Source organism: Pyxicephalus adspersus, chromosome 3 (genome assembly GCF_032062135.1).
Source record: "Pyxicephalus adspersus chromosome 3, UCB_Pads_2.0, whole genome shotgun sequence".
Classification (NCBI taxonomy): Eukaryota; Metazoa; Chordata; class Amphibia; order Anura; family Pyxicephalidae; genus Pyxicephalus; species Pyxicephalus adspersus.
In genome coordinates, this window is record NC_092860.1 from 121,913,620 (window position 1) to 121,939,089 (window position 25,470).

At 37.3% G+C, this 25,470-nt stretch overlaps 1 protein-coding gene across 3 annotated transcripts in view; it reads left to right on the forward strand.

Annotated features, from left to right (window-relative positions):
- The window catches only part of DLC1 (DLC1 Rho GTPase activating protein), a 176,206-nt gene that overhangs the window by 144,962 nt on the left and 5,774 nt on the right, over positions 1–25,470 (forward strand). For all 3 annotated transcript variants that reach the window (XM_072406197.1, XM_072406198.1, XM_072406199.1), the window contains 8 exons: positions 8,470–8,541; positions 13,057–13,138; positions 17,644–17,707; positions 18,323–19,731; positions 22,066–22,242; positions 24,281–24,440; positions 24,528–24,726; positions 24,913–25,126. In XM_072406197.1, coding sequence (XP_072262298.1) covers positions 8,470–8,541; positions 13,057–13,138; positions 17,644–17,707; positions 18,323–19,731; positions 22,066–22,242; positions 24,281–24,440; positions 24,528–24,726; positions 24,913–25,126 — 2,377 coding nt within the window. The remainder of the gene's footprint in view (positions 1–8,469; positions 8,542–13,056; positions 13,139–17,643; positions 17,708–18,322; positions 19,732–22,065; positions 22,243–24,280; positions 24,441–24,527; positions 24,727–24,912; positions 25,127–25,470) is intronic.

Consider the following 25,470-nt stretch of genomic DNA (forward strand, 5'->3'; position numbering starts at 1 on the left):
TGTGTGTGTATATATATATATATATATATATATATATATATATGAGGTAAATAACTTGAACATGCTATTTAATTTGCAAAAAGTTGTTTATTCTCAGAAATTTAATTTTACCCTTGCTCTAATAGTTATACATGTATTTGGGACACGAGTTTCCTCTCTACAGTTTTAATAAAAATTGTTGCGCACAATAAGAAGCTTTTAATGGACAGTCCTCCCATTAGGTTGAAGTATTTTTGAAGTAAAATGCACAGAGAGTTGGGTATTTGCCTGATGAAAGGGTAATTCACCATTGATCACTGAATAGGTCACTACAGACTACCTAAACATGTTATTCAACACACAGTAGTTTTTTTCTGTATTGGCGTTTATCATATTCATTAATTCAAGATGGTTGTACATTGGCTGTGGAGCCTCCCCAGGAAGCCCAAACACCTGGCTCCTCTCAGTCTGGGCAGGCACTCCCCTCCAGCATTGACAAGGCCCTGTGAGTCCACAAAAAGGAGGGCAGGGGCTAATGAAGAATGAATGGGTAGACAGGGCCTGGCAGCTCAATGAATGGCTCTGTTTATTTATTTGTCTTATTCCTCCATGTGGGTTATTGAAAACACTGATATCTGTGTTACAAGTGAATGACTTCCTGCTTTCACCAGCCCATGCAAATGGTTTCTGAGGAATGTTTCCATCCTGTGTACCTCACAGATATCTCATTGAAAATATGTCCCACTACAGAATGGAAAACCTTGTGCATTCTTCCTTTTTTATACTTATATCATTGCAAGCATTAAATAAATCCCAACTCTAATAAAAAAAAAATGACCTTTGTTGTGGGGCTTCCCTTGCCCTGCAATGGTCAAATGTTCATTTTCATCCAGGGGCAACAGAGAAAGCAGTTTTGCTTTACTTTATTCCTCTACTCTTGCAGATTTTAGCTGCAAAACCAGTCCTCAAAAAGCTGCATGTTCACCATATGTTAAGGTGCAGAGGTTCCAACCTAATATTATGAAGATCACGTAGCTAGAATACTTTGTCTTTTGTACCTATTGCTTATTCTGTGCTTAGTTATCAGTGCACTTTAAAGGTATCCTGTTGGGCAAACATAATTTTATAAAAGGTAAGGAAAAAATGCTAAGTACAAAGAAAAAGTCAGGATTACCCAAAGATATGGTAGTAGAAGAGTTGCTTTGAATACTGTGTGTTAGCTTGTTGAACAAGGCTGCATTTGTTGGTAATCCTTTCCTGTATTGGAGAACCCTATACCAGTGGCCCTATACCAGTGGCCCTATACCAGTGGCCGTATGTCTCCAATGACTGGCTGTAAAATAACTACAAGTGCTTGGTATGTGACTGCTGTCACTGCTGTGGAAATGCAGTGTACATCGATATTTAATTTTGCATCATTATGACCAACTTTTATCTTGCAATTGTTGAAGGTCTGTGAGACAATGCAGAGGTAACTAAAGGAATTCTCCTGGAGCACTTAGCCCTTAATAGAGGATGGTTACATTGTGTTTTGTTGAATGTTACCAATTCATTTTTTTTCTTGTTTGTATTGGTCCCACATAAGCTCAATGGCAGGTAGTCATTTTACAGGGTAGGCCAATATTTGGAAAAATGCAGTGAATTTACCAGGAAGGTGTTGGCTTGTGTCTGTTGAAGGATTGTAAAAAGTGAACTTTTCATTATGTACCTTGTTAGGCATTTTTAAGTGCAATAACCCCTTTTAAAATTCTCCCTTGAACGCTGATTTTTAAAGAGAGAGATACTGTAGATGATCATTTTTTTTCTTTTGGAATGTTGGTCTGGATGCTTTCTACACAATATGCTACATATACTTATCAGAGATTTCCTATGGTAAGGTATGTGTTGAGTTAGCTGTAGTACATTGGTATGCAACCTTCATTACACATTGCACTGTGTAACATTAATTTGGTTGTCTCCTTTCCACTGTACACGTACAGTCTTGCTAGAAAGCTTTACATGCCTGGGTAGCTTTTGAAAATGTCAGCTTTGTGTACAAAAACCATTGATGCAAATGAAGTAATTCTTCAACTGTCATCACGTTTCTGTGAAAGGACGGGTAAGCCATCTCCTTCTAGGGATCGTGTTATTAGAGTGTGCCTTCCTCTTCCAGAAGCTGGCTCTGTACATCTGACTCTCAAAGGCATACAAAAGCCCCTTTATTGAAATTTCTAATCTCATCGTAAGTATGCTAAAGTACAAAGGAGCAGAAGGAAACGGAGAGGAAATGTCGGAAAGAAAACATTGGCTTTCTAGCATATTGGATAAAATTATCAGCAATCCTAGGCATGCATAAGCAGAATTGTATCCCTAGAATCGGGTGATTTCCACAGCGGGTCATGAAGAGTTGACTTGTCCACAGCTATGCAAAAAAAAATGTTCCACTTTACTTTTATAGCATCTTAATAAAATGAGTAAAATCTCAGTAAATGAAACTGAAGCATTTAGGTGTCAGCATAAATTTTAGCTGGAATGTAATATATGTGTTTTTCTGAAGAACTAAAACACCTAACAGTTACCAAAGCAGAAATGCAGAAAGAACTTTTTCCAGTTTAAGTGGAAAAGGGTTGGCACCCCTATCAGGTGTATTGCTGTCTGAGTCTTTGTATTGACCAAAGTGAAGGAAAACCCATGTGGATGTTGGCCTGCCATTATTCCTTGTTATGCAAGGAGACTTTGGTTCATTCTGTGCTCCTACTTTCTGCTCATTTAAAAGAGCACTTAAAACCCATTTTTCCAAACATGCCTACCCAATGTCTTCTGTCTTTTGAAACCGTCACTACCTACCACCACTACATATCTCCCATCCTATTTTGTGTTACTTCCCCACCTCCTAGATTGTAAGCTCTATTCCGTGTAAGGTCCTCTCCTCCTGTATCACTGTCTGTAGTCGTCTGTTGTACAGCTCTATGTAATATGTGGGCGCTATAAAAAACCTGTTTATTATTATTATTATTATTATTAGTATTTGTGCTCTTCCTTTCTCCTAATACATTAGTGCACAAAGACTGGCTGAAACCCACAGGCCATCTAGGTAACTCATTAATTTGATCTAAAGTCTATGAAAGAGGCTGATGTTTTCTTTTGAATTGATGTAATGATCAACATCAATCCTGCCAAGCCACTACAGATATATAATGTATCATTCACTTGTTTGATAATTGATTTGAATTGATTGATTTTACCATTATATGTATTTGAAATATCAATCCTAATACCAAAAATAAAGTTTCAATTTTAATACAGTGGTCAACTTATCCGAATAAAAAAAAGCAAAATCTTACATCCATTGATGATGTATTGCAGAGCAGCAAGGAATTGCCATCTAGTAATGTATAGGCTGGCACCCACTAATGACAGATGTGCTATAGGCAAGTCTTCAGGTATTCAGATTGGCAGTCACTTAAGGTGCGTACACACTTCCAATTTTTATCGTTCCAATCGAACGATCGATTGGGCAAAAAATCGTTCGTAAAAAAGTAACCAACGACGCCGACGAACGAGGAAAATTGTTGGGAACGAACGACCGGACCGGCGGATCGGATTGGGCGACGATCGTTGAACATCGTTCGTGTGTACGGTCGTTCGTTGATCGTCCATGGTCAGAGCATGCGTGATGAACGAACGTCCGTTCACTTTCCTGTCGTGCACATAGTTCCTCTATCGCTTAAACGATCGTATCTATTGTGTGTACAATATCTACGAACGATCGTGTCGTTACCTCTCTGTGCAGGATCGGTGCTATACGATCGTTCATATATATCGTGCAGGAACGTTCGTCGTTCGTTTTCCGACGATAATAATTGGAAGTGTGTACGTAGCTTTACACTTTAATTTCTGGTAAATCTAAAGCAGTTCTTGTTCTGCTTTACAGGAAGTATTATTATTTAACAATATTTATATAGTGCCAGCATGTTACGCAGCGGTAATGGGTTGCAAATGACAGAATAGGGGTTGCAAATGACAGGCAAATACAGACAGTGAGACAAGAGGGGGGAGACCCTGCCCCAAAGAGCTTACAATCTAGGAAGTATGTCTATTTCAGTAAAATTGATAAAACGGATATGCATATAACATAGCATTATTGTAAAAAAAAAGTTAACACATTTCCTTGGTTAAACCAGACTTTGGCTTTAGAAGGGAGCTCGTGACTAATTTATAGATTTTACCACATTTTCCTTTAATTGTTCCCAAGCAGTTGCTGTAATCTGCTGGAATATGTTCGTGTAAAACTTTTTTCCCCCAGAATTATGGTAAAATTTAGCAATTTGCATGGCATATGTGATCTCCAGCATTAGTGTAAAACCAAATACCCGTCAACATGAAAACCCTAAATAAATTGTTTTTTTCATCGGGTTTTTGTTTTCGACTGTTTGGGTTATTGTACTGTTTAACATTTCAGTTTGGTTTATGGTGACACTTTCAGCAGGTGAGCTTTAGCACCTGGAGAGGTGAATTGATGTTACACAGCAATGAATCTGCACATCTTCATAGCAGCTGGCAAGGCAGTATACCTAAAAGAGCCAGGGTGCTGATAAGAAAATCTTCCCCTGCTGTTCTTAGGAGCCAGGATGACCAGGAGGATGTCTGAGTTCCAAGGTTGTATGGCCATCTGTTTGATGTTAGTGCTCTTATTAACCCTGACACAGCCAGAGAGTGTTAGAAATTTGGTATTTTTGAGACAGGGAGGGGTACTGCTTACCAAAGAAATACTTCAATGTGTTATCCTTTAGATTAATTGTATGCTAAAGTCCAAGGAAGTAGGTTGGTATTGCCTAATGGTTCCCAGCTCTGTATACAAAGGAGATCTTCTAGCTTTCATTGAAACAAGCAAGGGGCAGCTTTGTGAACCCAGTTAACAAACAAGCCTGCGTCCAATAAAAATTTCCTGTTTCCTTCCCCCTCCTGTGCCTGTTGCATGCTTTTTACAATACAACATTACGTGCGAGATTTCCTGCTGCATGCAACAGGCTGCATCTTCCAGAATTCCTGTTCACACAATAAGATGTTATCTGCCACATTCCAATATGTAAGCTATAAATCCAACATAAGGATTTTCAGAGCGAAATATTCTCAAGGCCAAGAATTGCATTGGTACCACTGCATCATACATACACATGAAGGTATTTTCAAAAACATTCACTGCAAATGTGTCCTGTCCACCTCAAGCATTCTTTACATACCTAAAACTGCTAAGGTTGTGCTCTGCAGTCTAGAATTTCCTTTTGTCTGGAATGGAAAGCAGAAGCTACTCTAGGGCATATCTAGCTTTCAGATCCTAAAGAGGATAGCCCGATCTAAAAGGTCTTTATCAAATATTAGTGTGGGCTTTGGTCATTTCCAGGACTAAGATATTGATGGGTTTGTTTTGGGTGCTTTATCTTGTCAGAATTAGAAAAAACAAAGACCTAATAAATATTAAAAGATAATTTAATTCAGGGAATAAGGTTTTTAAAATAGGTGGGGTTATGTATAGGAAATTATCTTTGTTTTTTTAACCAAGATACCATACCAATTCCAGTTTGCCAAAAAGGAATGATCTTATTACAAATGTTTCCATTTAATTTCTAACCACAGCCACCCTTTCAGTTGTTATCTGTGTTCTATTCTTGACTATCATAAAGCACAAGAAGCATGTGATACTAACTAGTGGAAATGATCAAGTCTTTTTCTGTTTATCACAATCTGAGTGCTCAGCTACAATGTTGGCTGTGATCCATGAACAAATTCTGTCCTGCAAATGTTCTTTTCCTGGCTTTATGTTCTTTTCATGTACTGCTCCCTAAATAAAATTCCTGGGCTTTTCCTATTCATTCGTCATGACGTCTAGAATGGGCCAGTTTTCAATACTGGTGCCCATATACAGCAGCTACTTATCCTGTGTGTGGGTTTTTTCTTTACCTCTCTTACCCCGGGGCAGAAGTAAACAGCAGAAGATCCGTAAATGCATGTCTTTTGTTGGGAAGTCCTTTCGTTCATGTTCTCTAATGACATGACCAAGGTGTAAATCTTAATAGCTCCGGAGCTGAGACCCCGGATCCAGGGATTATAAGAATTGTACTACATCACTTTCTGTACTCTTCAAATCCACCCCGCTAATTAGGACCAGAGAGCTTAGAAAGACGGCCTTTCCTGCTTTTGTAGCATTCTCGACCTTGACCTACCCATTATTAAATATTTTAAGTGTTAGAATTGAAAGGTCAGATATCTGAGGATTTTTCTTTTGCCCCCTAAACACGATTGTGTTGGAAAAATGTGAAGTGTCATCTCTGCATACATTGGCCAGTAATAGTATCCTAACCAAGTAGGTGGTAAAATTGTCTAGTCAATTGTGTCTAATTAAGTCTTTTTGTTCTGGCCCATCAAGAAAACTGAATGTAGTCAAGGCTGGATAAACATTGTGAATTCGATTGCTCACCACCTGTTTGCTTGATTAAGCAAAATGTGAAAGAGTCAGTGTTCATTTCACTCAATAGAAATGTAGTTACACCATACCACAGGCTTGGCAAAAAACCAGTTAGTAATTCCTCCTAAGAAGGTTTGATACATAAAACCTGGAGGATACTTTATTGTGTAACCTTCTTAAAACAGTTACATTTCATCTGATTTTTTTTTTGTTCATAGTAACTGAAGAAACTGTGGAACAAGCTCCTAGAGCCTTTAAAACATTTATCTAATATATTCTTAATGTCTGTGCTTTAAACTGGATCTTTCCTTAAAGAGGAACTAAACTCAAAATCCCCCAAAACACAAAAATTCCAATCCTTCAATCCCGCAGGGCAGTCCGATCTATTCGGAGGTCTCTTCCGTCGTGTCCTGCGTCGTCCCGGCATCCGTCTTCAGGCTGGCGCTCCAGGCACCGCCATCTAATCCTCTCCATCCAAGTTCTTGTTCCTAATTCACCATACCTAGGTGCAAGATTGGGTGACGTAGGTTGGAAAAAAAATCGCCGATCTCACTGTGCATGTGTGAGATCGGCAATTTTTTCCCCAATTTTGCATGCAGAAGGAACACCCAAGAGCTTCTCGGGATGCTTGACATAGGTATCCCGGGAGGCTTTGATCCTGATCTGCCAGGTTGGATCAATGTTGGGGGGAAAGCTGTACACTCCAGATTTTGTCTTTTGTCTCAGTTATCTAGCATATTTACATAGCCTAAAGGTGCGTACACACTTCCAATTTTTATCGTTCCAATCGAACGACGAACGATCGATTGGGCAAAAAATCGTTCGTAAAAAAGTAAGCAACGACGCCGACGAACGAGGAAAGTCGCTGGAAATGAACGACCGGCGGATCGGATTGGACGACGATCGTTGAACATCGTTCGTGTGTACGGTCGTTCGTTGATCGTCCATGGGCTGAGCATGCGTAATGAACGAACGTTCGTTCACTTTCCTGTCGTGCACATAGTTCCTCTATCACTCAAACGATCGTATCTATTGTGTACAATATCTACGAACGATCGTGTCGTTATCTCTATGTGCAGGATCGGTGCTATACGATCGTTCATATATATCGTGCAGGATCGTTTGTCGTTCGTTTTCCAACGATAATAATTGGAAGTGTGTACGTAGCTTTAGGCACAAGCCATACCATTTTATGTGTGATAATAGTCTGGGTTCTGGGATTCAGTTAGCTCTGGTCAAAAAAAAGGAAACTGAAAACTTTGTTTCACTCTTTGTTTTAAACTAACATGAATTTGATATACTGCATCAACTGAAAACTATTTGACCTCCATTCCTTTGATTCCACAGATATGAATTCTTTCTTTGCCTTATCTCATTTAAAATACCATCCTTACATTTTGGCATTGAAGCCAAGAATTCACACTTAGATATTTGTTTTCTCATTTTGTTGTTTCAGCTCCATTTATCTTAAAATGCCAGTTAAAAGTTTTAACAACAAAAAAGTGGAATGATACAGTGATGTCATGGGGATCATTTAGATAAGTGTAACATTTTCTGCTGTTATGTTATGTTAGGAAATAGTGTAGATTGTATGTTTAACACATTTGTGGATCTTAATGCTTTATGGACATCAGATTGATATAATCTCCAGGTTATTACAAAGTTTTTAATCCATTAACTTTTTTTTTATTGCAAGATTCTACAACATTTTTACCAGTTGTTGACAGCCATATCCTACAGCAAACAATAGAAGACTGATTTCTTAAAGCCTTTAAACCTTTTGAGAGAACTCAAATGATATTCATTGTTTTGGGACACGTGTGTAAAATGTGGTCTAATTAATAATAAAGAGGAAATTGTGAAAAGTAATTCTCCTGTTTATAAAAGAGAAACTTCTATGAATTACAATGAAGAGAGAAATGTCCCCCTTGTAGCCCATTTACATGTTAATACTGTTTCTATAGAGAGAGTAGAAGTTACGCTAAAGAACTTGTAACTCTGCAAATCACTAACAGTGGGGTTTCCGTCTTTTTGTTCTCTTGCAGAAATAGAAGCCAAAGAAGCATGTGATTGGCTGCGGGCAGCAGGGTTTCCTCAATATGCACAACTATATGAAGGTAAGGGTTGTATGACATTGGCATACTGAATGTTTTTTTTTATTAAAAATATCTTTTATTATTGTGACACATACGTGCATCCAGACAGCCACATTGGCAGTCTTCTCCATACATTCAAACTTTCAGACTTTGTGTGCTACAAAGGACTTGTGAAATAGGATACGTGTTAACTGTTGCGCAGAGCTGGTCAAATATAAGCAAATATTTTGCCTTTTAAATCTACATTATATAAACTAGCTATAAATATGTTTTCTGGCTTTAGAAAAAAAGGGAAAATTACCATTTGTCTTTTGAAAACTTGTGCCAACTTCATAATTTTTTTTTAATAGCACTTCTATTACACATTTGGTAATCCTAAAGAAGGAAGCTGCTTTTTTATGGGTCAAGCAATCTCAGTGATCACATTTAAAAAATGAATTGATGCACAAGTATTTCTCATGCAAATAATTAGTTTGACGTGAAACGGATGCCTGCTTGGATCCCCAGGACTTCTGGCACAGTCATAAAGCCAAATACCTGTAGTCCAGGTTCCTTTTCCTCTGTTGTGTCTAGCCGTTGTCTCATACCTAAAAGATAGTGGAGCACACAGAGGTGGTCATTTGTGTGCCTGTCAATGAATGTACTTCATCCAGCTCTGCGGGAGAAGAAAAACTCATTTCCTACAATTATACCCCATTATTAAAGCAACAGACTCTTAGGTTACTTGTTTGACTTAGTAGAAAAATGTTATGCAGTTTGTCGGAAATGACTAAAGTCATACTGATTCACTCTGGAAGATTTTTTTGTTTTTTTAATCTATTGAGACTTTATTAAAAGTCATTTTTAGGAAGAGCTGAAATTCCCTAAACTGAAAGAGAGAATAGGCCTGTAAATCCTGGAAATCTTTCATGCTGGGAAGAGGTTAACAACGTCTAGTGAGCCAAAAATAACTAAGAAGGGATCCGTGCCTGCAGATGTAGGTCAGTAAAGGCCACTTCCTGGACAAGGCTTTAACTAGAGTGCTTTTTCAATTGGCGTTCCTTTTGTTAAAAATAACTCACTCCCATTCAATTGTATCATATTGAATGATATTAAGGTTTTATTTTCTTGTCAGCCTGTTTTGGAAAATATAACCTCTTTTTTTTTTTACCTGAATGGATTCAATATTTTCATGCCAATAAAATAATTCCTTCAAAAATGTGTACATAAAATATAAAAAGTTCATGCATTGTTCCTATGAATTAAATCTCAATTGCAGTGTTTTAAATGTGTCTGTATTTAGTATATTTGTCTCAAAATCTTTCTATTTTTACGGCTAGCCATGAATTTGATAAAGAAGAATATTTCAAAATGTATTATTCTATGCTAACTAGAGCAGAAAATCCTGGAAATCAAGACCGCTTATCCTTTGAGACCTTTTTTAAAGATGATCTGAACCCTCCCAGCATCAGGCTTTTTATAGCCGAAGCTTCTCCCCTATCCCTGGTGATTGAATCTGTTACACCACACAAATATTTCCCTGGGCACATGCACTTGTCGGTCTTGCACAGCTTCTTGATTCATTTTATCACTTAAAAGAAAACTTCTTGTTCACACTAAAATTGGTAAAAAAAAATTAGGTGATAATGAAGAAAGTATAGGTTGGAGTGGTAATCTGGTTACACTGCCTTAATAAAATATAAGACTCCTGTAAAAGGGTGTTGATGAATGCATTCCTTTGCTTTCAAACACAACAATACTGTAATGCATGTGTTTCAACACAGAGCACATTTACACTGCATTTTGAATGCAAACTAATCTTAAAAGAATCCACTTAATACAATGCACACAACCTCATGACATTTATTCATACTGCACCAGAAAAGTCATTGGAATTGACAGACTTATGTTTGGCTCATGCGGTAAAAGCACTTTAAATGCCACCCGACTACAGGAGCCCTAATAGGATCTATCTTTTATAGTGCCCAATTCCATCCTAATACTGACCTGATTCTTCTGCCCCATACTAACCCATTACAGTCTTATATGCTTTTTCAGAGCTTGACAAATGCTTTAACCAGCTGTTTTAAGTTTGGTTACTGCCAAGTATATCACTTAAAATTCATTCCACAGCAAACTCCTCACCATCAATAAGAGGAAGTGTGAATATAGAATACCCAAACATCACATAAAAAGGAGGAAACATATGGGATGGCCAGTAAACCTGGATGGAATGAAATTACTCAAATTACTTTTACAGTTGCTTCAAATTTCTAACATTATATAAAAATATGGTTGTGTATCCATATGGGAATACTTACCCCAATACTTAACTGAATAGAACTTGCCTATTTACAACATCATTATATGCGTGCAGTGAGAACACACATCCTAAGCATTGTTGTATAATAAAATGACTATAAAATCTAAACAAATTACCATCTAGTTATTCCTATTCTTCCCTTAATTTTGGCAGCAGCATTAAACAACAAAATTGAGAGCTACTATGACAATAGCAAATAGAGTAATTTTTTTATGTTTCTTTTATTTAAGCATGCACTGGAGCAGTAAATACTGGGCCTGGATTTTCTTTATTTCTTAATCATCTATATTGCAAACTTGTAAACTTTTTTTTTCCCACTATAATCTTATATCATAAATTAGTTGTGCAGGAGAGGAGGTTCTTTTGTTTGGAGCACCTTCAGAGTGTTTTTGAAATGTAAAATAAAAAAAAATATATTGGCATGGAAATAATCCTTAATTAGTATAATTGTGAGCTATAGTTGTCTTCTAGTACTCGGAGGACACATTCCCTTTGAGGTGTTCTGTAACTGCTACAAAAACAATGCTTTATGCTATACAATCATGAATGTAAAGTTTATTACAGCTGGTTGTTGACCAGGAGATTATAGCTGCCTAATGATCTGGCCATTTTATCAATTTCCTCCTGCATTTTTGTGCTTGCAACTCCATTAACCGGATGACCTATTTAATGTACAGCGCTGCGTAATATGTTGGCGCTATATAAATCCTGTTTATTAATAATAATAATAATAATAATGACCTACAAGTCCATAGTAGTAGTTTAATAACATCTGGAGCCCCGAAGGTTGTCTACTCCTGTGCTAGGCTTTTTTTCCAAGCTACTCCCAATTGTGTGGTAAAAAATTGATTGCTCGCTGTTTTGTTATGCAAGATACTATGAACATTTGGACACACTGGGCAAATATTTATCTTCAAGTAGGATATATAACAACATATTAAGCTTTGATCCTTTGCAGATGGTTTGAATTCAGCTGGCTTGTTCCCTTTCTCTTGGCTTTTATCTTTGCCTTGCCCAGCTTTCATGACCTTTCCAGCGTGTCCCATGTGAGTTTTATCAAGGCTGGATGTAAAGGCGCCATCGTTGTGAAGTTATTCCTCAGCAGTGGTATTTGAGATGGCACCAGCCATCATTTATCTTGGAGCTTTTTCCTACCCTATTTCTCTTTTATAGTTGTGTCCAGGAAGCATCTGGTTCCTTTAACTCTTTCCGACATTATAAAGCCTTTCTCCGAAAGTTACCATTACCAAGGGAACATGGCTTCACTTGTTTTTTCCCCATACATCCATAGACATACCTGTATGTTCAGTATTTTATTTATTAGTTTATCAGCTTCTTTATTAGATAAGAACTTTTTGTGAAATCATTTATTCAATTATTTACTTTGAAATAATTTGAAACCTTTTTAAAAATGTACATGTGAAAGTTCTCATACTTGTGCAGGAGTTGGAATATATCATGTGATACTGATGGGAAGATATCTCCCTGACAGCAACAACTTTTTAGCTGTTGTGTACTATCTGAACCCACCAATCTTCACTGACTAAGGCAAAGTTTAAAAGGGCATTTGTTGACTTCCTTGGGGGCACCTTTTTCAACTGCTAGGTTCCTGGGAGGGTTTTTCATAGGTGTTTTGCCTTTTCAAGTAGAAGACTGTTTTGAGATGCTACTTGAGGCATGTCAAAAGCAACACAACAACCAAATGCCTTGTACTGGGAGGATTTCTACTCCAATTTGTTTTAGTCATAACTGGCGCTTTTGGGTGATTGATTGACAGTGGTGAACTACACCGGTCTAGTGGTCAAAAACCACCTGTGTTAAGGTAGCGTTATGGAATCAGTCTCCAAATCCTACTATATACAAGCAAACCTGTTGTAAACTTTGCACTCAACCAAAAGATTAAATCGATTTTCTAATTTGTATGAAAGTTCCAACAGGAAAATAGACTCAACCCCAATAATGGCCACCCAGAAATTTCTATTAGATGAAAACTGCCCATTGTGCTTCTGTGTTTTCATTCTATGTATGTCAGAAAGTGACTGACAAGATATTGAAATTAATTTTATTTAAAAAAAGACAATTTTTGATTGTGTCCTTTAGCAAAGCTAATGTCATCCAATTAGGGTTCAGATCTAGTTTTAGGTATTATAGTAATTGCTACCATATTTAACTTTATTATCTGAGGAACACTTCAATTTTTACTCTATTTTATACTTTATCTATCCCTTTTCTAGATCTTCTGTTTCCCATTGACATCTCTGCTGTGAAGAGGGACCATGATTTCCTTGATAGAGATGCAATTGAAGCCTTATGCAGGTCAGTATTGAGTGAATGAGCAAGAAAGTGAAAAAAAGACCATCGATTTAATGAGTCATCTTTATTTTTTTTATATATTTTACTATATTGCAGTTTGTTTTATGACTTTTGGATGGAATGATACTTGGAATTATTACGCCAGAAATAATCTTTACTTGTAAAAGTAGCGAACCCTTCCAACATAAACCTGTAACATGGGATAAAAAACAAATTCCTGAGTGTTTGCCATCATTTGCTAAGTTGAAGAACTCCTGTATATACCTTGTAAATGACTTTTCAAAAAAAAAAAAATAAAATAACCCTGGCAATTCGGTGTTCAATCAATTGCTAACCATGCATTACATAGCATCCTATAAAGGAGTTTATTGTAAATGTATAAACCTTATCTATATTATCCTTACAACTGTATTGTTTGGGTATTGCTTTGGACAATCCCTAAATGATGGTATTAACACGCTGTCTGCATTTTAGCAAGAGGCTAATATAACGTATATATAAGGAGAACCCAACGAACTCCTCAGGGAAAGAATGTTTAAAGTTTAACAGCTTTTTAAGCATACATTTACTGAGCAGAATGGTTCTATTGCCCAATAGCCATACAGAAGTAACCGGTCATGTGTATTAGGATGATCTGTGTGCAAACTCTCCAAGAATGCCTAAGCAGGACCTTAGGTGTCCCATATTGAAAACCACTGACCCCTGTCACATGAATGCATAAAGAAGTATCTCTGTTGGGTTTTAGTTCTTCTGTCATAAATTACATTCATTAGCTGAGATTCCTTAACAGGCTTTGCTTTCTAATACAGTACTGCCTGGTATTGTGTGTTCAGCTTTACGTGTCCCTTGGTTTCTTGCTAGCTGGAGGCTCTAAAGAATGAACAACTAAATATGTTTAGATTGTATATTGAAAGCTATTTTTGATCTTGATCAGTTGATTGTTCTCAGTGCTGGTTTTCAGTGCTCATATTTGGTGTTAGACACATCTGTCTTTTTTGGAAATGTCCTCCACTAATGTTGCACAACAATCTGGCAGCTTCATTACAACTAACTAGACTGTTTCCTTAACTCTACATAAAAGGTCTAAAAATGTTTTTCATTTATTCTTTTATTAGTGAAGAGGAGGTGGTAAATAAACTGCAATCAAATGCATAATAATTACAATTAACATTAATAAACATACAATTGTCTCAGGGATTTTTTGTTAAAATGGGTTTTGTCCAGCTGCCTAGCATGTTCATTATTTACTGCAGTAGAATTAGTCTGGCACTGCTTGCAGAACCCTGGGAGGAGTGGGCTCCTGTTTGTGCCCTGGGTGGAGTGGTTCCCCGCTTGATCCCGGGGAGGAGTAGGTTTTTTAATGATAATACTTAGCCAGATTTATAGTTTGAAACTTGATGACTTTAATGGTGTAAATCTCCCACTTATTTTTGACATTTCTGCATTTATTACAAGCTTGTGAGTTCTAATTAAATTTCTCCTCCTTTCACCTTAAAACAAAGTCATGAACACATGTGTAGGAGAGACTCACATTTCTTTATCACTGCTAAAACACTACTCAAGGTCACAAAAAGACAACATGCCTCCCATGTTTAGGTCTTTGGTACCCATAAAATGTGACACACCAGAAATGTAATCTGGGCAGACATGGTTTTCCTTGTAACTGACACCAGGCATGTCAGACAGATTTTTACTTGAATTTCAAAAAATATTAGGTTACACTTACAACAGTAAAAGTTTATCTTCCTGGAAACAGACTGGGCTGTATCTTTTTCAGCCGACTGTGCAGTTTCCTTGTGTAGACACATTATTATAAAGTCTTGCAGAGATTAGGTGGCCTTATCAGCAAGACTGAAGATTCACTAGACAACATCAAAGTTATTGTGCAGGTTGGAGAAGAGAATTGTGTGCAGCTGGATAGGACTAGATAACTTGTTGTTCAAACACCATGCATTGTTACATTCCTGTACAGCTGTGGGATGGTTAAAAAACAGATGTGGCTAAAAGTCTTCTTTCTTTTTATGGTATTATCTGTCTTTTTATGAAATTTATTTCTATATTTTAAAAAGAATAATTATCATATAAGGTAGAATTGTTCCCTGGTTTTTATCTGGTGCTTCACCGTAACAAACTAAAATTGGTTTCAATGTGTCCTAAATAATCCCTTATAAAATGTTGGCGATATACTGCTGTAAAACAATCAGTGTTCTCGTTACCTATCTACTTGCAGGGCTGTAAAATGGGTTGCCATAAATGCCAGCCCCCTGGGTTCAGGTGAGAGGGACTGTGTTGTATTTGACCAGCTCATCTAATTAGAAGGTCTCCATTGGAGTATAAAAGGAGTTTTAACAGTCTTATGTCACGTGCAGCTCTCCCCTAAAGCAACAGAACGCTTATTGCAAGAACTCATTAACTTTTACAGCACTGACCAGGTTATCAGATGGTTATAGGTCATCTCTAGCTGGTCATCTCATCTTCCACTCATTGAACACAAGACCCGGGTATGAGCAAGGAAATAAATAAAGCTGACTTCACTGTAATTCCAGGCAAATTATCCATGTTCTATTTCAGTGCTTACTTAAAGACTTCTAAAAAGTATTAAAGGACCCTCTTTTTCTGCTGTGCATACCAAATGCATTTTTGAAATAGTTTGTATATATTTGGCAGGGAAAAAAAACATGAATCAACCACACAACTTGTTTGCTTAGGATTTAGCATTTGGATGTTTAAATGTGGAAGAAAGGGCAGTCTGTGCTTTTTGTGAGGACCCAATGTATGCATCCCAGAGACTGAAGTCTTTAGACTAACATTTTCTCTTTTCAAAATGAAAGAATCTTAGCCCTGTGATAAATGAACGTGTTTGTAGATGCTAAAGTGTGCCATTTAAACCGTGTCTAAAGGACACGTGTCCGTTTCTGTGCTTTAGCAAAACTATTTGGTTTTAAAATTTGTTGCCTTTCAGAAAAAAAATGTTTTTTAAAAACTGACCTTCAGGTAAATATAAAAGACACCTAATCGTGCAGCTCTGTATTTATTAAAATGTATTAAAAAATAAAAATGTAATATATTGCAGCTTTCCTGTCCTTTAATATATCATTGCTACATTTGCTAGTTTTACATTTTTCATGTGTGTTTCTTTTATTTTCTCCTTCTGCCAGTAACAAACTTTCTGTTCCAGTGTGAAAGTTCATTCACCATACCTTATTTATGGAGCTGCAGCTTTGTCACCCCAGTACAGGAAGTGTTTAGGCCTACAGAATACCTCCCTCATTCCTTATCTGTATGATATAGGGGAGGAATAATGTCAAATAACAAAAGCTAGCAAAGCAAAAAAACACAGAAAAATACTCATTCAGCAAACTTCTCAAATGAACAACTGGTTTTTCTTTTGCATATTTTGAACAGATATAACTAAACCCTTTCACAGGGTGCTTTGGAAGTAGAGCAAAACTGCGTCATTGGCCAGGGCCTGATTGATAAGGGAGCAGGGAGCTGAATGCTTGGAATCCACGCTTTGTGTTTGTCTAAGGCACAGTTTTGTCTCCATCTGTCCCTGCCCTTTTATTGGTATACAGGGTACATTTATTGTACAGCACTGCGTAATATGTTGGCACAATATAAATACTGTTTATTATTAATACATTATACAGTCAGATTGAGCCATGTCTGGTCACCATTAATAACAGTGACGAGTGATATAATCTGTGTGCACCAAGGTAAAAACTGATCCTAAAATCACAAACCTTTATTCAGTTTGTACTGCACAGACCTTTATACTTCTGACCAGTATAAAAGCAACACTACCCACTTACTGGCCACTAATATTCTTGTATTCAGTAAGGAGGAACATCGTGGAGAATTTCTTGGAAGTAAAAAGTAGTTGTAATTTTGCACACAAAACAAGTTTGTGATTTTTGCAACTTAATCTTTTGCAGAAAGCAGCAGGGAGTTAGAAACTTGGCTAGATAGATCCCCAAATCCCATATGAACCTAGCTCTAAAATTTGATATCTACAAATGAGCAGTAATGAGTATAAAGAGCACTGTACACTGTGGCTGTGTGCATTCAAAGTAAAGAATTTAAACCCATGCCTGTTTGCCTTCTTGTACAAAGATGATATTAAGATTTTTGCTGCTCCAGCATATTTTATCTGTAAATAGAGGGAGATTTCCTTAAACACAGGGCTGCTTATTTTGGCAATTACCCAGGTGTTTTTTTAAGGAATATTCTTAAAAGAGGATTTGTATTTCCAGTTGCCTGCTAGCTAAATGCGCCATATGTAGTTTATTGTAGGGAATTTCTACAGCTAGATTGAGTGCGTGTTAGAAGCAGGCTTTTTGGGGCGAACAGACTTCCTTTATTTTCAGATACCTGTGAAGAAATGTGGGTTCCTCAGGTATTTTTGGGAGGTCCTCATCTCTTACTATTTTTTTATATACTTACTATATAAAATATATAGTTTATATAATATATATATATATATAATATATTTTTCATTTTTTTTGCAGGCGGCTAAACACGCTTAATAAATGTGCAGTGATGAAACTTGAAATCAGCCCAAACAGAAAAAGGGTAAGTTTTGCAGGAGGGCTTCAAACCATTGATGACGTTGATTATTTAATGAAGAATGTAACCTTTCCATATTATGGGCAAGTTAGTTGGTGGTTCCTTTTACAAGTCATAATCCATTTTAGATTGAAATGCAAATGAATGTACTGTCTAGGTTCTGATTTTAAAGGAATCCTAATGAACTCTCTGTAGATGAGGAGATGTTTATAATTCATGTGGTGGAGGAGGGGTTTGGGGAAGTACACCAGAGGAAGCACAGCAGGAAAATGGAAATAATATGTAAGCTATGAATTGCCTTCAGAATAGATCCTGATAGGCAAAACTGAATAGGAATGTATAGGAATTAGATTCTGGTTATTTTCATTGATCAGCCTTTAAGGTGATGTTAATTGACAATGGCTGAAACAGAAAATTTTAGTTTGTATAAAGAGACCTTCCCTTGAATTTACAACAACTGCCCCCTGTTCTGTTCATAATGTAATCGTTAATTTTTAGGGCCAAATGTAGTCATAGTAATTACATGCATTTGTAATGTTTCTTTTCAGTTAGCATTCAAGTCACCTAGAGATTTACAGAATAAAATATATATATAAATTTTTACTTCTGCTTACCACACAGAGTGAAGATTCAGATGAAGATGAACCCTGCGCCATCAGTGGTAAATGGACATTCCAGAGAGACAGCAAGAGGTGGTCGAGACTGGAAGAGCTGGATGTGTTTCAGGGACATAAAGAGTTGCTTGGAGATTCACTCCAGCTGGCCAATGCTGCAAGTCAGGACAGCATTCTTACAGACCTAAGCGAGCACCAAGAAGTTTCTTCCATTCACAGTACCAGCAGTGACAGCCAAAGAGCACATGTTCCCAGTGAGGCGGGCACCACAAGAACAAACTCCGTTGTCAGCGTATGTTCATCTGGAAACTTTTTTGCCAACGATGACTCATTTGGTAGCCTTCCATCACCGAAAGAACTTTCCAGTTTTAATTTCAACATCAAAGTGAATGAAAAGAACTCAAGGTCTAGAACTAAGAGCCTTCTAAAGAGGATGGAAAGTCTGAAAATAAAAACATCTCACAGCAAAAAGAAATCTCAGGCTAAAACTGGTATAACAATAAGTGAACCTATTTTACAAGAAGGCGTTGATGATGATAAGCTAAAACAACTCAACTGTGTTGAAATATCTTCTCTGAATGGAAACCATATAAATGCCCCAAAAGTACGTAAGAGGAGTATATCAAACTCCACACAGACGAGCAGTAGTAGTAGTCAGTCTGAGACCAGCAGTGCAGTCAGCACCCCAAGTCCTGTTACAAGAACACGAAGCTTAAGTGCGTGTCACAAGAGAGTTGGAATGTATCTAGAAGGCTTTGACCCATTCAACCAGTCAACCTTCAGTGATGTTTTGGAGCAAAACTTTAAAAACCAGAGGAGTTTGGGTGAGGATGTATTTTTTATCCCTGACGACCACAAGCCTGGAACCTTTCCCAAAGCACTTTCAAATGGAAATTTGTCTCCTACGGACAGCAGTTCTTCGGTAAGCTGGAGAAATGGCAGTTTTCATGGGCATGATTTCACAAGGGAAAATAGTGTCAGCAGTGTCAACAGCTGCAAAAGTTCTTTCAGCAGTAGGAGGCGCAATTCTTGTTGTTCTGAAGGAAACCGCCTAAGTATCTATGATAATGTCCCAGGGACTTTTTTGTACTCCAGTAATGGTGACCTGGCTGATCTGGAAAATGAGGATATTTTCCCAGAACTGGATGACATCTTATATCATGTGAAAGGAATGCAGAGGATCGTCAACCAATGGACAGAAAAATTTTATGATGAGGGGGATTCAGATTCTGCTCTAGACTCCGTGTCTCCTTGTCCATCTTCTCCAAAGCAGATACATTTAGATATTGATAATGACTGCAATGTGCTCAGTGATCTGGACAGCACAGGGAACTCGCTGAATGAATGTGAGGAGACAACAGTAATCCAAGGGAGGAGAGATTCCGGAGTTGGAGCTTCCTTGACCCGATCCAACAGGTGGGTTATGATTTCATTCACACATCTAATAGTAGTAGCTGGCTATAAATAAATTATTGCATTTTTCAATTAATTGTATTTTGTTACATTAAGCCACTAAATACACAGATGAAATGCATTTGGTATAAAGGAGCTGTTTTACATGCAAAATATTTCTATTTCAATCCATCCATCCCTTTCTGATGTTTACATGACTCGACCACACAGCCCTGTCTGGCTGAATACGAGACTTTAATTTTTTCTGCTGCAGTCAAGTAACATTTGCAGGTTCCCTCCAAGTTATCAGGTGCTCATTCCTTCCTGTAGAGCAACTAATTGGCTTCCTATTCTGCTTCTTCCTCCTCCATTCTGAGTGCTGCTGTACATGGACCACAAGTGGCTGATGTGAATTCAAATTCCAATACTTAAACTGCTTGCATGCAAAACTATAGCTAAATATGTATTAATTAATACAGAGCTACATTTTTTTGTTTTTTATAATATGCAAATTTTAGTAATTTAAGGAAAGTTTACCTTTAAATTATTGCATGCTTCTGGCCATCCAGGAGTTATGTGATGGTAAATTATATTACATTCAGGAATCTTGCTTTGTCATGCCCTGCTTATCCTCTAATATTTCAATCCACTTTATCTGCTGCCATATGATGATATTTCTTTGTTTGGCCTGTTCTGTTGGTTGGAGTAAAACCTGTAAAAGTTGGGATTCTGGAGTGTGATGTCACTTGCTGTCTAAACGCATGGGTTTGTAGTTTGGAATAGTTTTCTGCTCTTGAACCTTTGGCCTGTGCATTTTTTGCCACTTTACCACTGTCCTTAACAGTGGTACAGGGAATGATACCAATAGGGTGACTGTCATCTGCTATTCTTGCAAGATAAACCAGAGCCAAATGCAGCTAGCAAAATCTAAAATAAAGTATGGAATGAAGGTTGTATTCAGTAATTTCATTAGCAAGTTTATGAGGGACAAAGGGAGGAACCAGAGAAGACAACATATAAGCAGATAAAACTTTATTTCAAAAAGAAAGATTCTGATTAGATTAAATTGCCCAACAGTGTACATGTACTAATAGTACTTATGTAAAAAGTGTTTAGATCAAATGAGTCTTTTGACTGTGCATGTACTTGGCTGGTAAAGTCGATCTGAAAAATAGTCCATATAGTATTCCATGAAGTGCAAAGTGTGTGTCATTGAAGATATGGATTGCCAGCTTTATAGATATAATCAACCATTATACCTTCCAAAGAAGAAACTTCCCCGCACATGGGTAGCATTAGTCTTGAAATGAAGTATAGAATATATGAAAGCTAACCAGACTTAAAGCAGCTGCGTCCTATAGGACTAATTGAAACTTACATACATATGTTGAGAAAAGTGGAAATGTTTATATTTCTCGTGTGAAATATGTGAAACCAGGGTTATCAGCCAGGAAAGCATCATGACCTTGCTCACTTGACTTCCTGTTTGCAGAACAGGAATTGATAGCATGCAGCTAGGAAGAACAAAGTGGGACCTCCTTGACGATGAACAAATTGCTCAGCCAAGAATATATTTAGCTATTCGTAAAAAAAAAAAAAAAGATGTAATTTGTAGGCAGGATCAACCACTAGAAAAGTTTTTGGCCATGATCATGAAATCCTCAACCTTTCTGTATCTAAAGTCTACATATATATCTGTTAAGGGAGTTGAAAACAGATGTCTTCAAACTTATTTGTTATAAGTTGGCAGATGTTTTCAACTCTGAACGAGATCTATTTCAGGTTTGCTGGATCAAAACAGTGTTGTTGTCTAACAGTTTGTTTAAAGTGACAACCAGCAGTCCCATTATGGTAAATACCTCCACAGTGCTGCTAATGAGTGCTTCAGTGTCTTCAAGAAGGCTGGACAGAGCTTCCTGAAGTCCTATTTATTGATGAATTGCATGTTGCTCTTGAGATTTGCAGTGACTGCTAGTAAGAGACTTGCTGGGCTTCTCTAAATTTGCATACCACTGGGATTTTATGCAATTTCTTTGTCTAGGCCAATGTGCTGCTATCATGCAGTTGAAAAGGCATTTGAGAAATGATGCCCAGGTGGGTTACGCCATTCCTAAAAATGTTGGGATATGTTTGGTCAGCCTTTCTAAAGATCTGTGCCCTAGTTAGTCCTCTGGTGTGATTTTCGATTAAGTGAGCTCTAGTCTGGGTTTGGTAGGAAGTTCTTTTGATGACTCCATGTTGATCAATCTTTTAAGTGATTCATTATATGTATGCCGAGACTTGTTAACCTAATCATGGCAAATATCTTGAGAACTGTAAACTTTATTCACATCCTTAATATACCTTTATATGCTGCAGGCATCGATTCAGATGGCACAGCTTCCAAAGCTCTCACCGCCCCAGCTTGAGATCTGCATCACTGCAAATAAACTGCCAGTCAGTGACTCAGATTAATTTGCTGCAGAAGTTCTCACTTTTGAAGTTAACTGCCCTCCTGGAGAAGTACACACCTTCAAATAAACATGGATTCAGCTGGTAAGTAAATGGAATCTGACAGAATGTTACAAGAGACAGGTTGGGATATGTCTGTCAGTCGGGATTTTTTTTTCCAGGTCTGAAAGCTGTATTGCTCACCATATAAGAACTACAAAAAATGTTATCCAGTTTGCCATTTGCTGCTTTAGAGATGGTGATAAGAAGGAAACCTTGTATATAATTAAAGGTGATTCTAGTCAGAGCTTACACAAATTGCCCAACGTGCCTGGCAATTGGTAACTCACACCCAGCATTGCATTGTAGTAGAAGGAGCAGTAGTCACATACTTCACCATACTCAGTTGTACTACATACCAGACATGAGTATATACTGTTGGGGTTGGCATTAAAATAAACCTGTAGCTTTGCCCCGCACAAAGTCCCCATTTATATATTTTCTCAGCCTTTGTAGTGCTTGCCTTTATCATGCTGCCGTTCAATATTAAAGAAGAAATCAGTGAGTCATACAAATTCATTTTTTTGTAGGTAAGATTGGACAAATGTACAAACTTTTCACTTTACAATAACCATCACAGAGACGCTAATACAAAAAATATAACTGTATAGTAAATGCTCGCATGTACATCCTGGAATTGGTAATCGGTCTGTCTACCCTACTGTATAATTTACTCGCTTCTTTGGGTTGCAACAAGGCACTTGTTTACCATAAAAAGCCTATTGTATTATATACATGATTGTCATGGATTCTTTAAGTGTCAACTTGAATTGCTCATGGCTTTGCTGGTGGCATCAGTAAAACATGTAACAATGTCTTATTTTTTCTTCACCACAAATATGTGTACCCACGGCGTCAACATTCAAAGTCATGATTATCTGAATTCACAGAAAGGCAGCCATTGTCACAGAAAACAGAGGATTTGTAAAGAGTTCATGCATGTTTAGGATTCCCAATATGACTCATAATGTTGTGAGTTTTTACTACATGTACAATGGTAGTATTATCCCCTTCAGTAATTCTGCTATAACCAAGAGAGATTTCAGCCTTGGTTCCATGCCCATTATTTTTTTTCGAATGTTGAACACTTAAGATCTAGATACATTTTAAATTGAATTATTGAGCATTGTTTTACTGTGACTCTTTTCCCGAACTCCTTTATCACTGGTTATGTTTTTTTCAATTGCCTTTTTCTATTTCAAAGAACTTATTTGTAGAAGTGATGTTTTCTGGCTGACAGCCCCTAAAGCTTTACAGCGGATTCCTGCTGCTCCGCATACTGCTGGGTGGCAGACCTCACTTTGAGGCTTTGTTGATGGCAAAGCTGGATGCACAAACCTCCTTTGTTAGCTCTGCTGATTTGACTTGATGAAGAGAAAAGTGGAGAAGTGACATTATTAGGGGTCTTTCTCAGCAGGATTTATTGACTTTCTTGTTGGCTTCAGCACAGCCTTTATTTGCCACAGTTGATAGAACAGTATCTTTTTTTTCTACTTAGGAGATTAGCTGAAGTGGGCTTAGTTTGGGTTGGCTCTGAAATAAATGAATTGCCTAAATGGAATCCTGATGAAAATGTTAAGGTTATATTGTGTAGTTGTTTGTATGTTGCCATCTTTTATAATGTATAAAGAAAGATGAATATCCCTGTTCCCTCAATAGCTGGACATTAAATGAGTGGTAAGACAAGAGGCTTTTCCCAACTCCTGAAATGTTTTTTGCTTGTTTACCAACACTGATAGACATCAATATTGTCCACTAATCCATCACTGCTCATCCAATCATAGGAGCAGGGATTTGGGGGGTTTGTGTTCAAGTAGTGTGTACTAAACCCCCTCCAGTGCAATGGATGTGATTCCGTTTTAATAGCCGTCAGTTGGTTATATGTATTGATTAATGATTCCTTTATATGTTTTGCTAGCCCTCCCAGCATAGTAAAAGGCATAATATAGTCATTTATTTGCTTTTTGTATTTTACATTAAAAATAATGGTCATGGTTGTGAAAATGAGTAGAAATTCATTTTTTTGCAATATGCTTTAATTATGGTATAATCAAACTGTTGATCTTTTGTTTTTCCTATGCAGGGCTGTACCAAAGTTTATGAAACGGGTTAAAGTTCCAGACTATAAGGACAAGAATGTGTTTGGTGTTCCACTAACAGTTAATGTGCAGAGGTTTGGTCAGCCATTGCCACAGTGCATACAACAAGCCATGCGTTACTTACGTAGTCAGTGCTTGGATCAGGTATATCTCACCGGACAACTTAAAAAAAAATGGTGATGCCTCTTACAATACAGGGAAATGGGCTAAACTGTTGCTCTCTTCTTAAAGGTGGGACTGTTCAGGAAATCAGGAGTCAAGTCTCGGATTCTGGCATTGCGAGAGATCGTTGAGAACAACGTTGATGGTTCCATATATGAGGGACAATCTGCCTATGACGTGGCTGACATGCTGAAACAGTATTTTAGGGATCTACCGGAACCCCTTCTTACTAACAAACTCTCTGAAACCTTTCTGCAAATCTATCAATGTAAGTAATAGTAATTAAATGGCAATGATAATTTTTACTAAGATTTTGTAAGACCTCATTTTATGAAGGAAACTGTTGTATTAGTCTAGCAGTACAATGTGCTACATGTATGATGTATTCTTGTCCACAGCTGTATTCATGATGTGTTCCTATTGATTTTTTTTTTTTTGTGGTTTTTCTCTGTAGATGTTCCAAAAGACCAGCGTCTCCAGGCAATCAAGGCAGCCATTATGCTGCTGCCTGATGAGAACAGGGAAGTTCTGCAGACTCTCTTGTACTTCCTGAGCGATGTTGCTGCAGCTGTAGATGAAAACCAGATGACACCCACCAATCTGGCTGTGTGTTTGGCTCCTTCTCTGTTCCACCTCAATACCCTAAAGAGAGAGAACTCCTCTCCTAGGTATGTTATTTACATTAGCTTGCATTCTGTTTATCCAGCAACATACTTTGGTAGTCTTTTTTTCATAGAAAGCTGTCTCCAACATATGTCTTAGGTGGATTATTGGCGCTGCTGCAGAAAGGCATTGGATTACATTTAAAACACAACAGCTTAGCTTCTATCTGCAGCAATAATGTATACTTTTATAAAGACTGATGTAAATTAGAATTGGACAGATCATTTTGAACCACAAATTTCTAAAGTTAAAAATGTGTTCAAATAAGTGATAAAACAATTGAGAAAATATAAATTTTTTTCTTTAGAGAAAGTTAGATAAGATACTCAAATTATTTACATACAAGGCA